Raw genomic sequence first — 26469 nt, 5'->3', positions numbered from 1 at the left:
ATCGGAATTCAGTCCTGAAGCATACGAGCATGTCACATGCAAAGTCTTTAAAAGAATTGAAATTCTCTCAAAGTCACTGCTCTGGCTTTTCATGTGACTGGCTTACATCACATGAGCCTAAGCCCCATTCCAGTTATCAGCTTCCACTTTTAACGAAAGCTTATGTGTGTGTGTTTGTGTGTGAATGAGCCGTGCATGTATAAACACTAACCTTCCCAGGAACTGGACTTCGCCACGATGATGATGCGGAATTGACTTGTAGCGTCCCTGCTCTCCGTGTGGTCTACTTACTGTGAAGTTGGCAAACCGCACCCTATACAAACATATTTAATGTTCATTAATCCATAATGTACACAGTCGTGCTACGCACTGTCCGTAACATGATATAGACATTAAAACACTAAAGAGTTTCACAGCACCTGCACACAAAAGGGATCATTACATAAAGAAACATCTATTCATGCGAATCAGTAAGAATCAGCAGTGTCTACTGAGTGTCCTGAGTGTGTACAGCTGCCTGTGAACTGAGTGGGTGGAGGCTGGGACAACACCGCTGTGTGGCAAAGGCAAAGTGAAAGGGGAAAAAAAACAAACAAAAGCTAACACAAAAGGCTCCGCTCACCTGTTCCAGAGGTCATCGTCCTCTCCTCCCCAACCCCAGAATGCATTAGGAAATCCATTAATCTTCTTGAACTGCTTCACCGTCAGGCCACTGACACCGCCAAAGAACTCATTATACGGAAGCCTTGGAGGGACAATTGCATGTATTAAATTCATATTAAGTAGAGAATACATTTACTGTGCATAACCCAACAGCTCCCCAACCCCTGGAGAGACAGAATCAAGACTCACATATAGGAGTACTTGTTGAGCTTGACCGCAAAGTGTCGGGGCATGTCTGTGCAGCCGTAGTAGTTCCTGTCGTTCTCCATGAGGTGGTCCACGTCATGGAAGATCAGACAGTCCCAGTCCAGGTCCTTCATAGCCTCCTTGTAGCCCACATTGAACAACATGGCCCGGTTAAATGGCTCTGTGCCCCCCTAAAGATTAAAAAAAAAAAAAAAGATCATTTCATATTGTTGTTGTAGGTTGTTATGCTCAGTCATTTCACTCATGTTTAGATTCACACTGGTAAATCTTTTCATCCCTGCAAACAACTGTAAATACCTGAGTGTATACCTGCTCTATGACATAAAAGGCAAACTGGAGTCTCTGTTTCTGCAGCACTGGCACCAGGTGTCTCAGGAGGATTGGTAAGTGTTCGTGTCGATTCCTGAATGGGACTAGGATTGCCACCTGGAGACGCAAAATGGAGTCAAATGCAATATATAAATATAACAAAATAACATGCATGTGCAAAGAAACAGGGATGTATTTACTGTATAGAAATGTGTGAGGACAAACCGGAGTAACAGAGCAGAACAACAGAGCAGCCTGAACTGCGCAACTAAGTAAACTGTACTATTTGTACAAAGTGTACCTGAGTATCATGATCTCTCAGCAGTAGGTAAATGGGAAATTGTGGGTGAAGACAGCACCAACATAAACCTCTAATTACCATGAAGACTTGTGACAAAATACTTCTTGAAGGCAGGTTCTTCACAATGAGATCTGGCATGCATCAATCATTGAAGCAGAGAGGTGCTAAATGTCTGTAAAAGGTATTTATTTTTCCCCATAGAGTGGTAGCTATGACGGTGCCTGTTTTTAAGTGTCTTTTGAGGCTCAATAAAAAGTAAACTGTCACAGGAAGGCACAAAAAAAAAACCAAAAAAACAAGGGGGATTGAAAACAAAGAGTGGACTATTGTGGTGGATGAGAGACAGATTGCTGGCTAATGAGAGAGAGAGATAGAGAGATGGTTGTCAGAACACACACAGCTCCCCTAGGGCAAATGAATCTGAGAGACAGACAGACAGATGGCAGGCAAGATTGCACTGTTGGACAAAAAAGAGAGAGTGATAAAATAAGGGAACATAGTAAGGGAGGCTGATTGCAGAATGAAACAGTACTGCAATGCACATACAAAGAGCTGAATTCATATTTTGTCCGATTCTAATACTTTTGTAATTTGTGATATAGGACTGTATGTGCACATCGTAACATGCAACTCATCACTGGGCTGTAAACACGACTGATTTGTCTCTCCAACATTGTGTTTCCAGTGTTACATTATGGGACGCTCAAAAACAAACACCACTATATCCAGTGGCGTATTGTGCAATGTATCGATCTCAGGAGATTCAGTGGCAGTTGCTCTAGAGTTTGAAGATATCAGCTGATATTGCTCTAGTTTGTGGAGCTCAAAGCAATACATTTGAAATCTCAGACAGCAATGACTGTTATCAAGCAGAGTGGCATTGTTACTGACAGTAATTCAGCTATTTTTCACTCCATTGAAACTATTATTAGAGTGAATGAGACTGACACTTTATTTAGAAAAAGACACACAGTTGCCAGTTTGTTAGGTACACCGAGCTAAAACTATTGTTTAACACATCAGTCCCTCACTACCGTCATGAAGGTTTTAATGTTCAGTTTTTGTTGAAACTGTTTTAAGTAGGTGGTAATTCAACTTCATGGTCATTTTGGTGGATGTAGTTTGAGGTGCTGTTGAACTGTACTGTATTACACAGAGAGGTGTGTCTGTTATTTAGCCTGCCCTCACTGATATGGTGGACAAGATATTGGATACACCTGTCAGCATCACTACAATGTTTAAACATTATAACCGTCATGAAAGGAGGATTTATTGAAGGACTGTTATATTAGACTGCATTCGTTTTTGCTAGGTGTACCTAATAAACTGAGCATATATTGCTATAATTTTTTGACAGTTGTTATTTTTTGCAATCTGTGCAAACTCCAGGCCCAGTAAGTTCAAGAGGAATGAGCAAACAGTAGATCAGTTAAGGACACTTAGAAGTCATTAAAAACTTACGTTCATCTCTGAAAACCAGCAAGAAAACTTTGACTATATGTCAAGAATTCTTAACAGAGTTTGGCACATTTGATATAGTGACAGCACTTCCAGCTCTAGAGGCCAGTGATCACGAGGAATATACACTGTTAGGCCATGTTTAAGTTCAGTAAGTGGGACTGCGCAGTCAGAGAGCTTTGATAGGCTTTGTTTTCTTTCCAGAAAAACCACTTAACTGATTGGGACTCACAGCCCAACAGAATGAGTTACCACTTGTGGCTGCAGAGGCTGCTGTTGCTCAGCAAATATTATGTTGTGTTGCTTTGAGGGACACAACATGCTGCCAAAACAGATTCAATGCTCCTTACATACAAGTCTCAGAGCTCTACTAGAGGAATGAACACCATGCCTCCAAATTCCCTCAACTTGGTGTTTTGATGATGGTGGTGGAGAGATCTGTCTAACAACTCCAAAACCTCCCATAGGTATGCAACTGAGGTGAGGTCAGGATCATTTACATGCTGAAAATGTACAGCAACTCCCTGTGCCCTGAATGGAAGCATCTGCATTTGTTATTTGTCTCCACCCATCCATCTGTATATTCGACAGTGCTTCTCAGTGAACCTTTTAAAAATGTCACATCCTCACTTACCTTCCAGCGAGGTAAACAGTCTTTGGGCTTCCAGTAGCCTCCTGGGGCCATGCTAGGTTCTCCCTCCAGCAAGGATCTCTCCACCTCCTCCAGGGATACCTCACTCATGTTCACCTCCAACCTGCCCTCTGTGTGTGGGGTGGGGGTGGGGGGCAGAAACAGAAAAGACATATTGTGTGCGGCAAAAAAAGCCAAGAAAGAAAGAGCGAGACAGCCATGACATGCATGTGAATGAGATGAAACAGTAAAGACAAAAAGAAGGGGAAAAGATCAAAGGAGTAAGATAAGGAAAATGTTCATGAAAATTGAAAGAGGTATGTAGGAAGAGGGAGGAGGGGAAAAAATAACGACACGTCACTACAAGAAACAGTTGAGCAATCTGGGACATAAATTGCAGGGGAAAGCTATTCTGTGCCATTATAACATATTTCTATGCATCATCAATCAAAGCTGAGATAAAACACCAGCTCTGAGCTATTTCACTACTCATTATTAGAGCAAATATGTACAGAGGCACAATCAAAATTGACTTAATGGAACATTTAACAGGGCCAAGAAAACCAGAAGAACAACTGTTCAAAGCGGTAAAGGTCAACAAAGGAGAATGACAGACATTTTCCAATCTGGTGTCTTACACATATTACAGACTCATGAGCCAGGATCAAAGCAAAACATTAAAACTTAACTTTAATTCAAAACATTAAGGGTGCACTTACTCATGGAGGGCAGCCTCTCAGGGCAAACCTGTGAGGGGAGGTATGTGAAGCCCTCGGGGAGGTATGTGGTGGGAGGAGCATCGCTCTCACTCATGTTGAAGTCATAGGAGTAATCTGGAATTGTGCACATAAACAAGTATTAACACCACTATCAAGAGAATCCAGGCTCTAACTGCATGACTGTGTGCTCTATTGTTCTGTACCAATGCTTTTTATCTTTTCATCTCTCAGCAGTACCTTAACTAAACACTACATACATATGAATGAGTCACCAGCAGTGAAACTCATCTACAATTACTCTCTTTCTTTGCTTTTTCTTTTCTTAAACCATGGTGGAAACTGCTTTTGTCCCCATGTAATTGCATAAAAACTGAGCACTCCTAATACTACGAAAGCCCATTTCTGCCAATATGATGAAAAAAAAAGGCCCTGTAAGTAATTATAATGAAAAACTTTCTCTAAATAAGGAAATGGTATTTCAAAATAAGGCCTTTGTGTCTCACAAAAAGAAGAAACTTTCTCATACTAAGTCATTAATTTCAAATAAGAAGATTGTTATTTTGAAAAAAAGTTCTCATTCTAATCACTTATGAGATCTTTTGTTTTTTATTTATCACACTGGCAGAGATGGGTTTCCATATAATACACCTTGGTTTATCGATCTGTATGTTTTTACCTGTACCATTGACGTTGTAAGCCCCTCTCACCACCTGCTCCAGAACCTGAGCCCCAATGTTCTTCACGTTCTCCCTGATCTGGATCCCTCTGGCTTGGACCATGAACACATACTCATTCACTGTGGACAGAGAGAAGAAAGACGGAAAGTTGAGTAATTTTATTATTTTTCCCCACTATAAAAGTCAGGGAGGGTCAGCATCTTAATACAACAAGTTAAACCCATGGTCATTTATTAATGCCAACTTGACTTTCTCCCTTCCTATCCTCACAGTTCTTTAACTCATGACCACGAACTTCCTGCTTCCATTCCTCCTCCTGACTAAGAAAGAAAAAAGATCAATCCCCGTGTTCAAGGAAGTTCAACTTAAAGCAACACTCTTCCACCTGAACTGGTCCACACTGATTATCTGCTTTGATGACTTAATGCAGGGGGGTTTCCCAACCTCACACCAAGGCTCTTTCACTCCAAGAAGCCAACTATTGGAATGTTAATCTGTGATGATGGGAGAGGTGAAAGGAGAAATGACTGGTTGGTTCCCTCCTTCTGCGCATGACACCACTACAATGTTTTGCCTTATTATTGCTGTGCCATTTTCAGTCATCATCTAATGCTTTGTTAGTTGTGTGTTGTAACTTTTTTTGATGCCTTTATTTGGTACAGGTAAGACCAAATGAATGAAAATAGCGTGAGAGTGAGGCAGATTCAGAACGGAAACCTCTGAAGTTTCAGTCTATATGTCAGTGTCTGACAAACACCACACTGACGGCAATGCCCGCCAAACACAAGAGTGCACCATGTCGTACATTTTAAACAATGACCAGCAACATCAATCCTCAGTCGTGCACCAGACCTCACTACACTCTCACATCACTTTAGAAATCTCATTTTACAACTGTTCAGTGGCTTTACATGACAGTTACTATTGGGAACTTTACCAGACAAGCTTAGCACCAGTTCCACTCAGTGTGGGTTGACCTGAATTAAACCACCACATAGGTCAACCAACAAAACAAGAGCAATACAGAGGAACAAAGAGAAGGGATGTGTTCTAACTGTAAGTCACCTGAATCCCCTAACAAACCTCACACACACATACCTGTGCACTTGAATGGAGTTATGTATGCACAGTAAGTGTGTGTGTGTGTGTCGCTGATTTACAGGAAAGGTGACTCACACAATTTTCTGATGCCAAAATACAAAAGCGGAAAAGCCATTTGTCCACAACTCCAGGAATAACTCCATGGGTAACTGACTGCTAGTCCTCTATAGTTTTATTTGGAGCAGCAGGCCAGTGTGATGCAGGCAAACTGTGGGTCACTGCCCCAGTGAATCTGCATCCAACGGTAGAATCTCTGGCCATTAATCCAATCAACATTTATCTTAAAGCAATTCCAATATGATCCACGCCCCTCTGCAAATGCGTGTCTGTGTATGTGTTCCTGTGCATGTGTGTAATATTGCTGAGCTAGAAATCCACAGGATATGATTTGTCATTAGTAATTGTATTATGCTTTCCATCACATTCATCTTGTTTTATACAAACTGCCTGGCTTGCAGGACTAGAGACTAGTGGCTAAGCGGTAACTGAAATCAATGTTCTCATTTTCCCCCTGCAACACGCAAATATTACAGCGCCGTTGGAGCAAATCTGCAAAGGATAATAATAAAAAGAGGAAAACACGAACACAGGGTATATCCTGTTCACTCTCACTGTGGCGCATGCAGAATTGGAGCGACGTGCAGGCCTACATACTGTACGCCTGCACAAATCCACACTCAAACACACACACACACACAACCACACACACACTCACATTAACGTCTGAGGTGCCATATGATGGGAAAATGCTAAGAGGCTTCTGGAGTGTGATGCAGTCCTGCAGGCACCAACATATTTCTGACACGTTTGCATCTCCCTCTCATGCCTGCCAAACTTATGGAGATATTATCTATGCATAACCCTACCAGGGCAAAGCCAGGGTGCATATGCACAGAGCATGTGCACATAGGACCACACTGAAACGCACACTGAATACTTAAACGCCTGCAGAGTAAACAGGACTCTGTTCCCTCAAAATGTTTCTGGGCCTCTTTTGAAGATGTCAGTAGTTGGATCCTTTCAAGGGTCACGTCAGCTGGAAATACTAGATAAAGTCCTCAAGCACACAGATGGAGAACGTGAACACTTGATCTACTCATATAGTTCCTCTCTCATCAAACAAGCACTCTATAGACTGGATTACTTGTCAGTGCTGGGGTGTTCAAGGCTACAAACTGTGACAAATGCAATTAGACACGAGAGGACTGGAGTTTACAGGAAGCTAACGTAGAAGGCTACAACACAAGGCCATTAGCAGTGGACATACAAATAAAGGGACACACACGTACACAAAATATACAGAGCATTCTGGTATGCCACTGACAATGGACGTTGCATTCATACTACATGATACATATGTAGACCAGAAGGACCACCCCACCCCACCCCAACCCCACCCCCCACCACTCCTCATCCTATCAGAAACCCCCACTGTAACTCCTGAAGCATGACAAGAGACCTTGAACGACCTTGTCCTCTATAGCTCTCACAGAACACGCTGTCCGCATGCCAAGCCTGGCCCACCTCTCCCTCTCTCTCTCTCTCTCTCTCTTTTGTGGTCTCTCTTTCTCTTCCCCCCACATCCCTTCATCTTTTCACTTATCTGTCCTTCCCTCTATCTCCCCCCTTCATCAGCCCGCACTGCTGTCTCTGTGTAATGTGGTTTGTACCACTTTCTGTCAAGTCTGTTTGTTCCCATCGTTTAAGTAAATAATCTCAATGATGGATTGCAGGCTTATGGGGACAATTCCAGGCACACAGCCCCCCCCCCCCCCCCGCACACACCACACTGTACTGTAACTGAGGTTAATCGAAAAAGGAATAAACCAGCAAACAGGCAAACAGGAAATAAAACAAAACAAAACAAAACAAAAAAAAAAAAACGCACACACAAGGCAATTAACTCCACAAATGATAGCTCAGCAGTGGGAGGTGATCGGCCCTGTTCTGCTAGCTCCCTGATAAGAGCTGAAAGGCAGTTTTTCCCCCCAGCAGCGATGGTTTCTGCATGCACACACAACTACACAACCACATACACATACACACAACATGCATAGAATCATTGCTTTCGGGGTTTAAAGCTGTCACTCTCAGAAAGGGTCATTTTTTACTGCCACTGCCTATCAGTGACACCCACAGACTCATACGTGCATTAAGACGACCAGGAAGCAGGGCACTATGGGTGCAGATATCAGTGAATGCTGAATGTGTATTATGCGAGTTTAAAAGATGAATTAATGACACTATCTGTAGTGAAATGCTGTAAATTAGCCATAAATGATTTAGTATCTCATTGCAGTACCTTATTGGAAAGTAAACAGGCGATTACTCAAAACATTAGCACTAAATCCCTCACAATTAACTGGAACAACCGCAGTAATTTGTGTGTATTGATCTATTGAGGATGTTTAGGATTGGCATGAGATGGTAATGCAGATTATAGATTTCTGACTGGATGGAGGCTCCCTTTTGTAACACATAAAATATGTGTGTTTTTTGCAAATGATCATAGGATTTTAGCTGAGGGGACAAGTGTGTTATTACTTCCTTTGACCCTCTGTAAGTGATGCCGAGAAACCCTGAGGCTATGGTGGAACAATTCTCTCTCTCTCTCTCTCTCTCTCTCTCTCTCTCACGCACTCTCTCACACACTCTCACACACACACATGCAGTGGGCAAAATCATGTGTTACCATAGAGAAAAATTCTTTCCCCTTCAAAAGTTTTAGAATAAAAAAACAGCTTCTGTCAGACATTTTAATCGAATCTCAAATGAGATGAAAAAGAGGGGCTATGTGAGTTTGTCTAACACTCAAGCAAGTTACTTCCTGTTTTTCCCAACATCAATCAATCAAAACCACTGTCACTGTTGTTCACACAGCTACATCCTCAAAAACCACATACATTCTCTCACTCTCTGTTTGACTCATTTCCTTGACATTCTGAGTCCTGGACATTGTGGGTTATTATAGAGCATTTCAAATTCTAAACAGTGATCCCTAAAGACTGGCTGAGTTCATTTGAGTATTTTAACAAAAATACTCAGAAGCTAAACCAATCCTAGGGGGATTATTTTGTTAAAACACTGAGCAAAATCTCAGGGAACATCATCCTACTCTTTTGAGAGTCTTAGTTCATGAGTATTTGAAAAAAAGGGAGCAGCACTCTGTGGAAATCCACCCTACTGTTTGCCCCTGCCACCGAGCTGTGACTCTGCTGTATGTCACCCTTGCCACCTTCAATCATCTTTCTCTTATCTCTCTGTAGTCACATCAAGTGCAATACAACCTGCAGGATATTTTATTATTTTTCTCCTTTTTCTCTACTGTACATTTATTATTTGTGTTCTGGTAAGTCAAAGCTGATGTCATCTTGTCCTGTGAAATTCATGGAGCGGCTGTGTCATTTTATTGATAAATATTTGAGTTGCTGATTAGACGCCATTTCCACTGTTGTTGTGGTTGTGGTAACATTAACGGATGCATCCTTCTTCGTTCATCCGTATTTCCAGCTGACAGGAAGCGATGGAGCTACATCAAACAAAGTGCTTAATTTATCTCATCTTGCGCTCTTGTGGAAAAAAGAACACTGCTCTCTAAGGTGGAATTTCTCACTTCCCTTCCCCATTTATCTGTGTTCCGTCTCACTCACTGTCTCTTATCTTGGTCTTAATTTATCTTTGCCTCTCCCTTTTTCTCACATCTTGCAAGCTCCTACCCCCCTCTGCCCCGTCCATTCCTGTTGTCATGGGTAACTTAAGGTTATGTAAGCAGCAATTTGTAATGCATTAGACAGCATTAGTTTTAGCTAGGTGTACCTAATAAACCGCCAGCTGACTGTGTTGCAGTTTTTACACCAGATGGAAAGTCTCACTTCCACTGCCTCAGTTCACTACAGGAAGGAAGCAGCAGAGGTTAGAAGCAAGGGAAGGAAGGAGGACAGCTCTATCAGTGGTGACATACTAAGACTGGACAACAGATGTATGGGGCACAACAGCCACAACCAAACCATCCGAGCAAGTAAAAATATTATTTTTGGCTCTATGAATCGGTTTTCTGATGTTAACTTACAGAAACACACCTACATGAACTCAAGCAGTTGAAGCTGATAATGAGGACATTATTAGTCCAGTGCTAGTTGTGGTCACATGACTCCAAGTCATAAGTGGATCATGAGGTTTCGTCCAAACCCACAGCTGCGCTATCACACACAGGCATGCGCGTGCGCCACGCACACAGAGCCCCTTTCACACCACACCCAAATGGCCTGAAAATAGCTGGATGTGTGGAGCTGCAATGATATAAAAACCATCATGACTGCATTAATCAGAGTCCTCGCCGTGCACATGCACAGGAATTCAAAAATGTTCCCAGGAACTCAGTTTCCTCAGACAACACAAACAGCCTGGCTAGCTGCCATACAGGAGATGGAGAAAGCAAGAGTCCATGAAAGGAAAAAAAAGGCACAAGAGATGAGATTCTCAGAGCAGATGTCTATTTGACAGGCTGAGCACTCCTCATTTACTGCAACAGAAGTGACGTCAGCAGTTATCACTCATCCTTGGCATTCTGCCTTCTTCCTGAGAACATCTGAACCACTTCCATTCCCTTCATCTCTGCTTCTCATTTCCTCTCTCGTGGTCAGTTTCATTATTTCATACCTTCAGCTGTCATCTATCTCTCTCTCCTTTGCCTTCTTGGGTTATAAATCTAATTGTGAGGGAACTGAACAAAATTATATAATATTTAAATCACCTTCAAGTGAAACATCAGGTTTTTAGTAGCACGGTAATTGTTTATGATTGAAGTATACTATCTTTGATTTATAGATTTTATCTTCCTCGTTTTAGAAAACAGATATGAAAATACTCATGACATCAAAGCAAATGTGTCTGACTTGGAATAAGCGTGACTGTAAGAGCACGTTGTCAAGAGAGAAAAAAAACGTCATTGTGTAAGCTGCGCCTTGAGAGTTGCAGGTTCTTCTCAACTTACACTACACACTGTAAGCTGCTGCTTATCGATGCACCGCTGTCTGTGCCTCAACCCACACACAAACCCAAACCCATATTTGCACGGTGAGTTGCATCAGAAACTTTTCAGACTCTCACCCTCTGCACACTTTACTGTGTTGCAGATTTCATTTCAAATGAATAACATTGGCATTTATGCTGTTTTAGGGAACCTACTCTAGACTGTATACGACCTGAGACTGGGGCAACAGTTCAACTTTCCGCGTGAGATTGATGAGAAGCAGACAGTCAAGACACTGCTGGAGTCCAATCTGATGGAAAGAAAAATGAGATAAACTGCCCAAGAAGACTAGAAGCTGTGATTGCTATCAAATGGGCTATATATATATGTGTGTGTGTGTGTGTGTGTGTATATATATATATATATATATATATATATATATATATATGTATATATCACTACTTTGTCATATTTTATCTATGCACCAGGGTGAAAATCGAATGATTACATAATCTATGGTCACATTCTTCAAGCCCTCCAGTGTCAAAGGTCAGCTCGAGGCTGCAGGAGTAGGTAGCAGTGATGAAAGCCTGCTTGCATGCATTTGAAAAACCCTTAGTAATAGTTTAGCTTTACTGTGTCACAACAAAATGATTGCAACCAAACTTCTACACTGTTGTAAAAGAAAAGTGTTGAGTAAGATTTCAAATTTTCTTTCTGTATACTGTAAAAAAAAAAAAAATGAATGCACTTCAAAATGTTTCAAAATCTTGAAACTGACAAATCTATGGTAAACCACATCCACCATGCCCTTATTACATAATTTCTTAGCTGGAGACAAAAAGAACATGCTTAAACAAAACAGCTTTATGTAGACTGACGAGGATTTTTTTTTTTTAGGTAATGTTGGTAATTCTGACATGTAAAAATAAAACTGAGCATTGCAGATGCCAGGTGTTGTGCAGCGACACACTGTTCTTCTATGTTTGAGGCCTATGACTGAATGACCAAAACCACTGCTCTACCTGAATAATTGAACCTGTCGATGTTGTAAGTCCCATGTAAAAAGAGCACATGTAAGAATATTGACCCACATTCGATTCAACTCCCTGCATTAAGTCTAAAGATGGAGGAGGAAACGTGCTTATTTAGATCAACTCTGCCGTCTTAATAGTGTAAACTCACCATATTTTGAAACACAGGAAGGGGTGTGAATACATTACACTGTTTAAACAATGACCTCCTTTTCTCGGGACAGCGGTGCAGCAACACCTAACTGGTGGCAACTTCTCAGCCACATCATGCTTACTCTTGAGTATGGTTAGAACAGCCACTGCTTCAAAACAGGAAGGAGGCCTTAATATGCACACTATATTCACAACCCTTTAAAATATACTGTTCGTGTCAAACTCAACCTCCTTAGAGAGATTTCTGTCTTTCTTAACCTTTCAGCTTCAAGGCTGTTTTGAACTGCCCTGGTAAATCAATGACGCTAATCGATTCATTAACCTCCAGACAGAGAGAAAGCTATGCTGCTATCTTAGCAGAGAAAACGCAGCGTTGCACTTGTTACCGTTAAGTGTGTTGAACTTTTCCCACTGGCACTCCTAACTGCCAAAGATGGAAGACAGAGTGGAGCTGATAACATAAATCTAGAAGATGTGTTACAATGTACCATGACGTGCAGTTTAATCGGAAACAGTAATGGAAAATGCATTGCGGGAGATTAAAAAACCTCTCACAAATAGCATATCACACTCAGACACAGCCTACACGAACACATGCCAGCAGGGACAGCATGAGGTCTAGTTTGAGTTCATTTTTGGTCTTGCACTAGTCACTCTGCCCATCCATCTGCTCTGCTATCACAAGTGTGTGTGTGTGTGTGTGTGTGTGTGCGCATGCATGCACATATTCGCCTATTTGTGTTCATGTGTGACCCTCCCTTGAGTCAGTGTGTCTGCCGAGCCACTACATGGCAGAGAAACACAGGGACCAGACGCTGCGAGGAGAATTACATAAACGACACAGTGGTGCCAGGACCCCTTGTTTTCACTCTGCTGCAAGCAAATACTGGAAAACAGATCTGAGGGAGGGAAAGTGAGAGATGGAGAGTGGGAGACAGGAAGACAGATTGTGTGTAAGTGTGTGTGTGTGAACTTGAGAGACGTTCATTCTGCGGCATGACAATGACCCCACCAAACATACAGTCAAGAGTCTATCTTTGAACTATCTTTGGTGAAAATAAGAACAAGGAGTCCTGCAACAGATGGTATGGCCCCCACTGAGCCCTGATCTCGGCATCATGGAGTCAGTCTGGAATTACATGAGGAGACAGAAGACACTGAGACAGCCCAAATTCACAGAGAAACTGTGGCAAGTTTACCAAGGTGCTTGAAACAACCTGAAAAACTGTACACAAGTGCTTAGATAAGAACTGGTGCTGCTTTAAAGGCAAAGGGTGGTCAGATCAAATACTGATAAAGAATACTGAAAAAAACAGACATCCTTTTGGTAAAGATGCTATCTGGGCACATTTAGGGTGTCATCTGCTACAGCAGACAATCATACTGTGAACTACTTCTATTTATAAATGCATCTGTTGCACTGTTGCAGCTGCTATATTAAAATTCATTTTCCAACATCCAAGTGCATATAATCACTGTGTTTATTACAACAGTGTAAATGACACAGCGAAAATAATGTGAAACTGTAAACATCTACAAAAGTGTATCTGTGTTTATCATTCCCCTTTTATTTCCAGTAGTAGCATCCAGGCTTTTGTAGGTTTCCAGCTCAACTGGGCCGTTGCCAAAAAAATAATATTTACTCATAGAGGGTCATAGCTTTCAGGCTTCTTTTTGTGTAATCTGCAGTCGATGGAGGGAAAGTGCTGCAGATAAAAATTTTAATCTTCACCATTCAAACTTCAACATCTGAGTATGCACCTATGTCTGAGTTTTGGAGCTTGTCTGGTCTGTAGTGCGGTTTCCCAGCAGCTCCCTGTCCACTGCTGCTCTCCATGCCTATTTGATTGTGTTTTTTTTAACTAGAGGAGTGTGTGGAGAAAACTGCAGATTACGTCACCCTTTAACTCTGCCAAACGCCAAACTACACTGCGGGTCATTAAATCAACTCAAGGTTGATTTCAACCTCTTCTAGTGTCCTCTCTGCTTCCTGTCTCGCCACAGCTTTTCAGTCTTTTTGAGGCTAATGACATAATTTGCTCGGCCGGCCCAGGCTCATCCTTTCACAATCTCTGATTTCAAAGTAGAGGGTGTTTACTACTAAATGTGTGTACACTTGTTCCTCAATACTTGTTACAACTATTGCACATCGAGTCCTTTCCCAGTCACAGGGCTTACAGTAAGTGAGACAGTTGATCTGGTGAGTAGTAATTCATTCCCCCAGTGCCCCCGCTGCTCCCTTCTGCCAGCCCACTTCCGTCTGCTTTTATATTTGGCAGCTGACCAGAGCATTCTTGTGTTATTGCGGTGGCTCAGTGCATTGGGTGTACAGAAGAAATACATAGACAGGTACACAAAACCACACAGATGCACGAGTACCTAATAACACCTTCCCACACACAGACAAACACTCTCACACCATACTGCCTCTGCCTATTTTCTCCAGCTCAATCTATTTTTCCTACCACTCCCCCCACCCCAGCAAAAAGATGAGGTCTCCTCACAGCTGGAGGTTACGACTGGTGACTGAACAAATGGGCCAGAGCAGGCAGCCAGTATACCACACTGCCACAGTTGCGACATGCAGTTGAGCAAGACGCATCAACGGGAAAGGTTTGGGAGTCAGAGAATTTATCAGCTCTTGAGAATTTCTAATGACAAATCCTGACCTGCCTTACAAGTTTTAATGAGTCAGTTAAGATCTAATGAGTTAATGAAGTTCAGATGCTTTAAACTTTTCTGTTGAAGAAGAACAGTAACAGTGCATTAACATCTGAAGAATACAGTGTTAGTATCTCTTAGAGTATCTAATTATGTTTAATGTCAGTTTGCTGCAGGGGGTTGTATTTACTTCTTTTCACTTCAAAAATCAACTAAATAAGTCATTTGCTCAGGGGGTGCCAAAAATTTTGCCTACAACTGTCTAAGGCTGCTGTACTTAAATGTGTCTGATGTGAACACAGAAATTAGCCACTGATTAGCTCTCATTGAATTTGTGCTATACAGTGGCTGTAAATCAGCTTCAGCCACAGCTATGCTTTGTTAATCAACTAAGCCGCCCTCCTGAGGTTTTATTAGAGGAGCCTTCTAACAAAGCGCTGACGTAAGTTCTGTGCTGATTGTTTGCGTTTGCTACTATGGCGAACCTAGTGTTGATGTGGATACCTGAGAGTAAGGCAGGTGTGTGACAGAGGCTAGCGTCAACGCATCCATAGTGTCAGCTGTGCAGTGCTCAGTGTGACAACAGAAGTGCATTAAATTACGTCGCCTCCTAGTAATTTTAAAAGGGGCCGCTTCATTGGCATGGTAAAGATGTCACCAAAGAGGGGTCAACTAAAACAGTGTATTAAGTTTATCCTGACATTGTAGCGTGTACGAGCACTGTGCTAATACAGAAGCTGTTGTGATAACTTTTCAGATTTGGAAAATCCAGTCTAAAAGGAGAAGAATCTACTGTGCAACATCTTGGCATCTGGTAGAACGACTTGCATTTAGTGGTTTGTATTGCATCATTACGCGAGCAGCTGTTGCAACACAGCCACACCAGCACCCCTATTACTTAGTTAAAGCAGTGCTAATTTTGGTCCTAGCCTTTTTTCACCTTGTGTATTTACTGGATTTTCAAAAATGTACAAATATATAACAATAAGAAGATGGTGAGATACAAATATTAAAATACAAAGAAAAAACAAAAATGTTTGTGATTATAATGACATTACAATTTGATTCCTGGGATTCAGAGGAATTGTGTCTGGTCAGACATCCAGAGAAGTTCAATATATAGACCATCAGCTCATGTGTGTGTGTTGTAAGTTCTTTAATTATGCTGTGTGTACATTAGTGCTGAGTCTGTTAAAAGATTTCTAGTTGATTTTGATTTTGAAATTGTTTTTACTGTTGTACTGCTTAAGGATGGCAATTTGAATTTCATTGTATTATTGTCCAACCATAATAAAGGCTTTCTATTCTATTTAAATTTGATTGTATTCAATCATTGTCCAACAGGTATTTGAGTTTTGTGCCACTGGGTGGAAATACATAGTATAACCTGAAGATCCCCACTTTATTTGGCTGTCTGAGACTGATACCGCTCATTGGTTTCAACTTAAGTTTAGATTTTGTCCCCCATCACTTACATTAAATTAATGTTTGGAACAGGATGGACAGGGAGAGCAATTACAGCAATGTTCATTTTGGGCAGGTGTGTATTGTTTTAGACTTTAATAAAATAATCTTCAGTGAATACTTGGACAAGTTCTGAATTCTGAGTGAGTTGTTTTTGAATAATCCTCATTTAAGGCTATACAGAAGGCTGCCTGCTCCTGTCCAGAGGTCAACTTTAGACCTTTCATTAAACACATACTGTGGGCAAACCTTTAAACTGGTGCAGTCATCACAATCATGATCCCTACCATCAGCCCTGCTCCACTCGTCATCAACATTGTTATCAGGGCTGCCTTTTGAATTAAGCCTCTTTGGCAACATCACTGCTGTGCACCAGCTCATCACAAGTTACAGTCTGACCGCCCTCAAACACATGACCAAAGTAACCAAGGTAACAGTCTCAATAACAAAGGGAGGCCCAGACCAGGTCAACAAAGACTGGGATTCTCCTGATGGATGATTAGGTTACATAAATGATTAGTGCCTCAACACAAGACCTTGAGTCTGCCTCTGAAATGACTCACAACTCTCCATCTGAACACTGGTACACCTCCACCCCCACCCCCACCCCCTCACCTCAACTGCACTGAGCTCCACCATCTGTCTGTAGTCAAATATCCAGACTATAGGTGTTGGACACAGGTCATCTTACAGACAACAGTATTAAACAGAATATTGGTGTTGCTATGTGTGTAGGGATCACGTCTGGTTGCTATGTCACTTCAATTACAGTTAGGGTGTTTATATCAGGAAAAGGAACTTAAAATGCAGGAAGCTGGAGTTCTAAGTTCAATAAAATGGAAACTGAGGAAGCAATGAAATACCTATGAAACTCTTGTTACTCTTGTTGCTTACATAGGCTCTGGAGACTAAATATACAGAATAAACTGCAGATTATCTATCTTTTACAGGTCGTGTGAGATACACAATAAGGGATGGTTTTCATCCTGTGGCCAGATAATAATTAATTAAACTGGGAAGGGAAGGAGATTAATTGTTCAACACTTTGCCTGTCCATGGACCACAGAATTATCACTAGAGTGGGTCAAAAGCCAGAGGGGCAGAGAACACATGGAGTAATGTGCTTGCCTTGTATATTAAAGCACTTAACAGGTTGAAAGAGAATTGCTGTGGTTTACTAACCAAACAAGAGCATAGGAAAACATCAGAAAGACCTTTATCAAACACAGCAATATGAGGACCTAAACTAACTGAATGTACTTACATCACTGTGTACACAGTGTCTAGAATTTCCCATGCCTGAGGCGCTAGGGGTAGGCAAAATGAGTGAATCAAAATGTGTAACCAAAAAAAAAAAACAAAAAAAAACAAAAAAAAACAAAGCTGGGTGTAACTCATCAAACAGATTTTGCTTCTTCAGCAAAATTACACATCGTCATACACAAGTTCATAGGATTAATCTTTGACTACCTGTGAGGTTGTTATTTAATTATATAGCCATAAGCAGTGATGTGAATCCATTTGTTTTGAACAGGGGGCTCATATAGTGTTTCCTTGTTTATATTCTAGGAAACATTATGATACATTGGCACCAACAGGTCTAAAGCATATTTACATGTGATCGTCAACAGATCTGTGCAGAGAATGTTATCACATTTGAGGTCAGACTAATCTTGCTTCCTGCTTTTGTCTTTTGGCAATTATGAACATCCACAAATATACAATGAACTGTCTTGAAAACACTGGCTAAAGCGTTTTCACAGTGTGCACAGACAAAAGCAAGAATTTAGAGTCACAATCAAAACAGTTACATAATCCATGTCCTTTTCGGGAAGACACTCATTGGGCCTGGGAATTCCAGTGAACCATATTTGGAGTGTACAGTAGGTTTGTGTGTGTGCCTGTGTGTGTGAGAGAGTGATAGAGAGATAGGGGTTAGCAGGTAGGGTATCACACGGTCAATGAAAGGCTTTAAGAGGATTGCTCATGCCTCTGACTGACTCACAAGGTGCAATGACCTCCCACTCTATTGATGTTTAACTAAATTCCTTTGTTAATAGAGTATTTAGAGTCACATGTCCTTGGACTGTGCACTCACTTTTACAACACAGTGATGTAGCACACACACACCACAGCAGGCAGATTTACACAAGTGTAAAAGGTCTAGACGGAAACAGAAATAACAATTTTGACATGTTTGTTTAAATAACATGGTAAGTGTTGCTCTGACCTGTCAGTGGTAAAGAGCAAGACAAATCTGGCATTCTTTGAAGTTATTTATACTACTTGTAATGAGCTGTTTACAGTGTACAAATGTCCCAGACAAAGAGAGGGTCCATGGCTCTCTCCCAAAACGAGTGTAATGGCTGTGTCCTTTGGGATTTGTTGTCACCCAGATCATCATGGGAACAAGGATGGCATGTTTCTGTGGTTGCCGTGACAATAAAAAGGAGTCAGTCCTGGATGGGAACAAGCCCTTAGGGAACCATGGCAACTGCAGTGAAAATGTCAAACGTCAGACCTTTAAGTGCTCCAGCCGGAGGAATTTCAGCGATTGAACTGCTGGGCATCCAAATTTCTATGCTTTTCCTTTCATTCCGATTTTACACAGTTTTGAATCTATTATTACTAAATCAGGGATATTCAATTTTTAAATGGCTGAGGAACTTCACACAAGTTAAAGGAGAGGCTGCATAATTTATTACCATGTAGCATGGTTGTTTATTCACAATGGAATCTATCCGAGGCAGCTTGGCACCAAGTTAATATTTCACCCTGGCTATCCCTAGCCTCTGGAAATTAGCCTTAGGATGCTGGCAGGACTGAGCTAAATGGATGGATCAATTAAGCAGCAGAAGGAGGGTGGGGTGGGGGATAGCACTACAGTGGGGCTTGAGGACCAGAGATGAATGGCTTTAAGAGTGCCAGAGAAGCACGACTGCATTAATACATCAGCACCAGCACAGAAGCAGCAGGTCCACATACACATGCGCACAAGTATCGCCTTAAGACACCAACCTGTACTTTCTGTAGACATATCTATACTCATATGCACAAAACACAATCACTCACCATTGCAGTGAACAAAGCCAGGCACGGCTATTACCACAGCAAGTAGATTTGTGCTGGAGTCTGGCCAATGCTGAGCACTATAGTTACCCACTAACAATGCCATAAATTCTGATGCTTGGAAACCTGTGAAGAACAGCGCCTTTACAAGACTTAGTTCAACTACAGCTAGCAGTGATTTGGGGTTAATGTCCTTTAAAAAGAAATGAGAAGCAAGTTAAACACTAAGCTAATGATTTACCCCCATTAAGCTGGCCAGGGTAACAAGTTAGCATCTAAAGAGTGTTATTACAAACATATGATAATCTACCCCAAGGCTAGTTACAAGTGGACTTTTCATTTGCTTCTGATGCAAAGCACCAAACTGCATAGCACCAAACATAATCTGTCTGATCTTTATAAGCACATTCCCACTTTAATGACTCTCTACCTCAAGCGCCAGTTTTTACTCAAATTAGGATTCAAATACTCCTGGGGTAAGGTAGCCACTCATTGTTACGCTGGAAAGTCAGCTTCCCAGGAAGTGGCTGCACAAACAAATAGACACAGAAGCGGACGGACAGTCATACATGTGCACACTCATGTGGGTGTGACTACACGGAAATGTAAAACTGCTCTGGGTAAACAGCTTTCTCCAAAACAAGCTGGATAGAGAGCAGCATGCCCAGTAGCAGTGAGAAAAAAAAGTGCAGTGCCATTAGGACTGAGAGTGCACAGAGTGATAGCACAGAACTGGCCTGTGATACCGCTGCCACAAAAGTGATGACAAGGTACAAGGCAAGCACAAATCAAAAACATGGTCCTTCTGCTTGTCTCCACAAATTAATCCCTCGAGACATGGTAGGAAGAGTGAGAGAGCATTTAACATTAAATTCTCAAACTAAATAACGTTTTTGAATGGAAAACCTTTACTGTAGGACTGGGTAACTCACACCATGACAATACAGTGATATTTTCTGTTGATGACAGTATTACTATATTGGCGACATAGGTTGCTTTATCTTTTTAAGTTTTCACTAAGCATCTTTCACTAGTGAAATAAAAGACACACACTCTAGACACAGCTGAAAACAGTGTTGTATGGCAGGCTGTAGAAGCAGAGTAGGGACTCTGAGTCAGGTTAGCAGTCAAAGGCTGAGGTACACATGGGTTTTTCAGGTAGCTTATGTGCTACTTAAGCGGGCAATTTTAAAAGTCTATGGAAGTCAATACTAATGTCAGATATTTCATATTTTGTAATGTTCATATTATGACAACATATTTTCCACACCTATCATTGGATCATGCGATAGTTACAGGCATATAGGCATATTCTCAAAAGCTTGAAAATAAGGGCCAGACGAAACTGCACTGGGCAGCAGATGTTTATAACTAGCTACTTTAAACAATATGGTTGCTGATAAAGCAGACCTGCTTGAAGACGTGACACCTGCATCTACAATTACCTCCTCTGGCTTTAGGAACCGGAGGTGTGCTTACATCCAAAGACGTTGGCTATCATTTACTTCTGAGACATGTACTTAGCAGCAGTCTCCACCCTCACATAGTTCTGTGAAAAGGATGACATGCAGAAACTGAGGAGGAGCTACAGTTATAAGGCTGCTTGAAAGCCAAAATGTCTAATTACTAAGTATATAATAAAGGTTATATTGGTGTTAGTGATTGGTTGGTTGTTACTTGTTGGGGTAAGGTGGCAACTCCTCAGCTGACCTTTGTACTGTTTGACTGTCAGTCTATGCACAGTAGTCTAAATCTGATGGATATCTACATTCCTTACTAGTTATGTGTCTGGATTGCTTCATACTGTCAAGATTGTATACTGACAGTTGGCAGGCCACACCTAGAAATATATCAGGTGCACACAAGACACATACAGTATTATAGACAGATACAGGCCTTACACCCTCATGCATACACAGACACTCAGTTTATAGCATGAGCCTGGCCTCTAGAGACAAAGGAAAGCACCTGGCTTCTTGTCTTCCTTGCTCTCCCTGGATGTGAAGGTGTGTGTGTGTGCGCGCATCTGTGTTCAAACCTATAAATAGAGGCTGTGTCTTCCCTTGCTCTCGCTCCAGTGGGATCCTCATGTTTTAATTAAATAAACTGCTGCAATCAGGCCCAGCTGTGCCCTGCATCCCCAGCCTGCATCAGTCAGCATCCATGCTCAGGGGCAACATAGAGGCTGGGGTGTCGATGCATATGAGTATGTGGAGTCAGAGAAACTGAGAGAGAGAGAGAGAGAGGAAAAGGCCTAAGCTGTGAAATTGGGGCATTCTGCACTGAAGCCACCTGGGTTTCATAGGAAGCCCTGCTCAGGTGTTCTGGATGGGTTCCCCAATGTGCAAACCAGCAGAAAGAAAGAAGCTCAGCTCATCTCTTTCATCCTTCCCTCTCCTCCACCCCCCCCACCCCGCCCTTTTCCATTTTATCTCTTTACTCTGAATTACTCTGCTAATTCTTTGCAGTGTCCCCTCCTATATGACCCCTTTCAGCAAATCACATTCAAAGTGTGGCCCAAACTGCCCTCTGATGAGATGTAAAGTATAGTCTAATGCTATGGGAAGATACGCATTGCACATTTTATGCTGAGAGAAAATAATAGAAATGTTATAATGATCTTTCTTATGCACACTTGTTGGGTTAATTTATGGAGAATGTAGCTACAGTACACAGAATTATAGTTGAAGTTAATTACTGGAAGTCATATTGATGTCATATTGATGTATGCACATTAGCTCAAGCTACAACCACAAGGGGGACAAGGGGGACATCCCAGCAAAGCTGCAGTTTGTCTGACAAAAATTTACAGTGGCCATCAAAAAAACTAACCAAAAAAAACACAGTATCCAAATTATTTTTTCTTTTAAACATCCACAGCAGAATGCAACATCTTGTTTATCTAATGCTTGGTTTATTTCTAAAACCTGATTAGGTCCAAAATATCAAGAAATTTGAGAGGACATTCAAGCATCACAAAGACACTAAAGATGATGTATTCTGTTGGGGATAGTTAAATGGTATGGTAATGCTGCATTGTGGTTTAAAATGTTTATGTTTACTACTGTTCATCTATCTGACAAGCTGTGGGCTCACTGATGCTACTCTGACCACAGGAGCTGAAACCTCTCCTAATGCACATGCATCAATAATGCCCACTAACAGAGAGTAAATCATACCACCTTATGTCAAAAAAATTTGAACTGTTCCTTGTAAGCACCACCTCCAAATCCCCACCTGATTTCTTTGTTCAGGCCTGCTGCTGGAGTTCGCCCAGGCACCCTGAGTGTAAAAAACTAAACTGAAGCTTTTAGTAACAGCAGCAGAAGCCGCCTTGCTCCTGGTTACCATCTATAATTAATGGACTGGTGCTGCTGGTCCTTGTTCTGTTTCTGAACAAACCCCCCAGTAAGCCACGTGGCCATTTACAGCCCCACAATAGTCAACACCCAGGAGGATGGATAACGCAGCTCTAAGTCAGTTACCAGACCCCATCAATACTTGATCTGGAAAAATGGAATGAAGGATTATTTTTACACCAGTTACTCAACAATTTATTTGTTTCACATTTAGAGGAATCATTGCTCTCCATTACTGGGACTTACACAGGCTATTCCTGTCAGTAATGTGTCCTCCATATGAGAATTGATTCAATTATTGATTAAGTTGTCCACAGCAGGTAAAAAGCGTGAATGGATCAATACCCATTTTGATGAGTAAGAAGGACCAGCTTTCTGTTTGCTGTTTTAAAAAGGCCACACTTGTATGACATACACTCCATTTCACTCATAGTCACCCCCTACTCTGACAACGACAGGCTCTCATTTCTGGTGTTGAAAGGCCCCTAGCTATTGATTGTGAATATGTTGGAAATAACAATGTTTTTGACTGACTTCTGACAACTTGACATTGGTCTATTAGTGTATTTGGCCTTAGATAGATGATCCATGCCCTCTTGGGGTATATTATTTATAAAGGAACAGATACTGGAAAACAATGGCTCAAGGAAGCCCAACCTCAACAAGCATGGCCGTTCAGCCAGCATAACAGGATATCCAGCCAACGGTGGCTTAAGCAGTAAACAGACAGAGTGGCCAGTTTTTAACTGCACTCTGTTTTTCCTCAAAACATTTCCCTGTGAGATTTCCTCCTCTGTTGCCAAAAATATAACAGTATAGGGAACCATGTTATTGCTGCCCATATACTCATTCATCAGTATTCTTAAATCCACCCAGTGGAAAGTTATTACAGATCTGGTTGGCACTGAATCAAGGACAGTCAGGTGAAAGTCTGGGGTTTTACAATATGTGCTATGTATCAAGATAACCTCTCCCCATTTTACTACTATAAAATGATTGATGTTTGGGTATCACATGGGTGATAATGACCAAGACAGCAATCTAGGCTGATAGGATGTGGGGACCATAGCCTTGGCTGGAAGGCCTCCAAGAGGACAGGTAAGATACTCCAGAAGAGATAAGGTGTCTGCACACACACACACATACACATTCAATGAAAGACACAAAGAGTGACAGAAGAAAGAGAAGAGAGGAGATGATGAGGCACATTAATGAATTAATGATAGGAGGGATTCAAGACATGCAATATTACACAACTGCATGTGACTTACGAGCAGCAAATGACTGTCAGGAATGACTTATCAGTGGTTTCTGAGCTCAGGTTATAATGTCACTTAGGCTAATTACTCTATGACTAGACCTATGACTCATAACGTGAGCTTTGACGAGCCAAAATCACAATCAGAGACGGTGAGGCTTGTGACATGAACATGGGTAAACTCTGCCTAGTCTGTGGATGCCTACGATATAACCCAAAATCAAAGCCAAAATACCATATTTTCCCTGTGGCCCTGATCGTTACTGTAAGCATTGTAATCATAGCTGTTAGGGCCTACTAACATTAGCATGATTATAGTCGCCATGATGCTACTTAGTGGCACTACTGTTATCATGGTCAGGTACATGGATTATAAGATATTGAGCTCCAGCTTACTCCCATCATCGACTGTGGAGAGATACAGGCTCAGCAGAGAAGCGTTCGTCTACACTCCCAATGGCAAGCCCAGCTGTCACACATGACCTAACAGCCCATACAAGCAGCCGTACTTCATCCTAACCTCTGACTATTTCAAATAACACCATCAATTTGATATGTCTTACCGATTCCGGGGGCGGAGTAGATGAAGTACAATGCGGAGGTGGACAGTGAAAAAAGGAATAAAAGCCCAAGGAATGACCTTCTCCGGAACCGCAAATGTGTCGGCATTATACAGGCAGCAAAAACACGCGCAGGCACGTTTGCGTTATCTACAACGACGATAGACCAGTTCCGATGTGTCCAGATGTCAGAGCCAGTAGTCCGCGGACGGTCTGGGTTAAATGAGCCGAGTGGAGTGGTCGGTCTGCGGCAGCAGTGAGGAGCCAGTCGACTAGGAAGTCAGTCTGCTTCCGCGGCAGGTCGAGCAGAGGAGAGGATCTCCAATATTCAGTCAAGACATTCAAAATCCATTCCTGAGGGAGATGGTTTCGGTTTGAGTTCAGCGTGTTGGCGACGTCGAAACGGCTGACAATGACCGCGCGGTTTCACCTGGCCTGGTATTTTTTTTAGTGACAGACCATCATTTGGCTCACACACTATGTCGCTGATGGTGTTTGGCCGCCCCAGCAGTTTGCCTGCCTGCCTACCAGCCCTATGAATGGAACTGCCTCTCCGCAAAATGAGCAATGCCAAAAGTGGGCGTTAACAGTATTCAAGAAACATGTTACGTGCTCACAACGTTAAACAGCGTAACCTGGCGACCAAAGATTTTCAAGAACCATAGACTGTAATGTGGTCACATTCACAATCATTTCGATGTCGTCATAACGTGTGATATTATGATAATAAACTAGCAATAAATAAACGAGTAAAGAAATAAAGCAAAAAAAAAAAAAAAAAGTTAACTACACATGTTTTACCAATAAGGCTGTTGTGCCATGGAATGTGTGAAAGCATTCTGGATTGTTAGGCCTAGCTCAAGTGCAGTTGCAGCTAACTTTTAGCTAATTAGCTAAGACTGATGCTAATTAGCCTGATCTATTTCCTATAATTACTAAATCAATTTTCACTCTAGTAATTGGATGTGTTTTATGACACAAATTAGAGAATCATAAAAAAAAGTAAGACAGTCATGTTAAAAACTAATTGATTGTTGTCACTGATGAGATCTGTTTTTATCTGATAGTGATAAAAGCAAACATTTTTTTCTTTTGGGTTAGGGGAGGAGAGATAATAATCCCAATAAAATCCTAATAAAATTAAGATTTTACAACTTTACAAATTTTACAACTTTTACAACTTACTACTACAGGTGCTGCACAATTTGGCTAAAAAGCCTTTTTGTCAACTTCACAGTTTCTTTGAAGTTTACTACTGTCTCACAAGGTCAAATTTATGACTAATTAAAGCAATATTTTAATTGCCAGCCCGTGTATCCTCAATTTTACCCTGAAACTGAATTTAGGTTTAGGTCTAAATACCATAGGGTAATAATAGTCAGTTTCTGGTTTAGCTCTTGAAACATTTATTTATTTATTGTCCATTATTGTGTTATGAGTGTCTCTCCCATTCTGACAATTAAACTAAACCAGCCACTATAAAACAGTTTCATTAAAAACTTATCACTCTTTGGATTTACTTTACATTCTATTGCAGGGCTGTGTAGTGTGTAGTAGATGGTATTAGCCCACTTAAACAAAATGCGCCTAGTAGGCTATTTTTAATGATATTTAGAGCTACCAAACACCTATGATTTTGGGTAAAATCTTGCAGTATAGCCCACCCATGAATAGGATAAACAGTTTTTCCACAAATATTTCTGTTTATTTTATCAGTTCATATATGTATATTTTTGTTATATTTCTCAATTTGTGTCTAACAAATATGACTCATTACAAGGTGGCAGGTGTCTTTAGAGCTTCATACATCTGCAGGTACTTTGCAGTTGCTGCAGGCTGAAATAAAACTACAATACCCATGGAACAGCAGGCG

The 26469-nt window shown here is 41.4% G+C and overlaps 1 protein-coding gene across 2 annotated transcripts in view; it reads right to left on the bottom strand.

The window, feature by feature from the left end:
• b4galt5 (UDP-Gal:betaGlcNAc beta 1,4- galactosyltransferase, polypeptide 5) overlaps positions 1–25252 on the bottom strand; it is a 30193-nt gene extending 4941 nt beyond the window's left edge. The window contains exons 1-8 of one of the 2 annotated variants that reach the window (XM_018685927.2): positions 24600–25252; positions 4965–5084; positions 4289–4402; positions 3573–3700; positions 1168–1296; positions 853–1040; positions 623–745; positions 212–313 (exon numbers count right to left, since the gene is read on the bottom strand). In XM_018685927.2, the coding sequence (XP_018541443.1) occupies positions 212–313; positions 623–745; positions 853–1040; positions 1168–1296; positions 3573–3700; positions 4289–4402; positions 4965–5084; positions 24600–24705 (1010 nt within the window). In that variant the 5' untranslated portion in view covers positions 24706–25252. The remainder of the gene's footprint in view (positions 1–211; positions 314–622; positions 746–852; positions 1041–1167; positions 1297–3572; positions 3701–4288; positions 4403–4964; positions 5085–24599) is intronic. The other variant, XM_018685928.2, reaches the window with a different exon arrangement.
• Between the last annotated feature and the right edge of the window lie 1217 nt (positions 25253–26469).

The sequence above is a fragment of the Lates calcarifer genome, linkage group LG6 (assembly GCF_001640805.2).
Source record: "Lates calcarifer isolate ASB-BC8 linkage group LG6, TLL_Latcal_v3, whole genome shotgun sequence".
Lineage (NCBI taxonomy): Eukaryota > Metazoa > Chordata > Actinopteri > Centropomidae > Lates > Lates calcarifer.
This window is presented reverse-complemented; position numbering and strand designations above follow the sequence as displayed.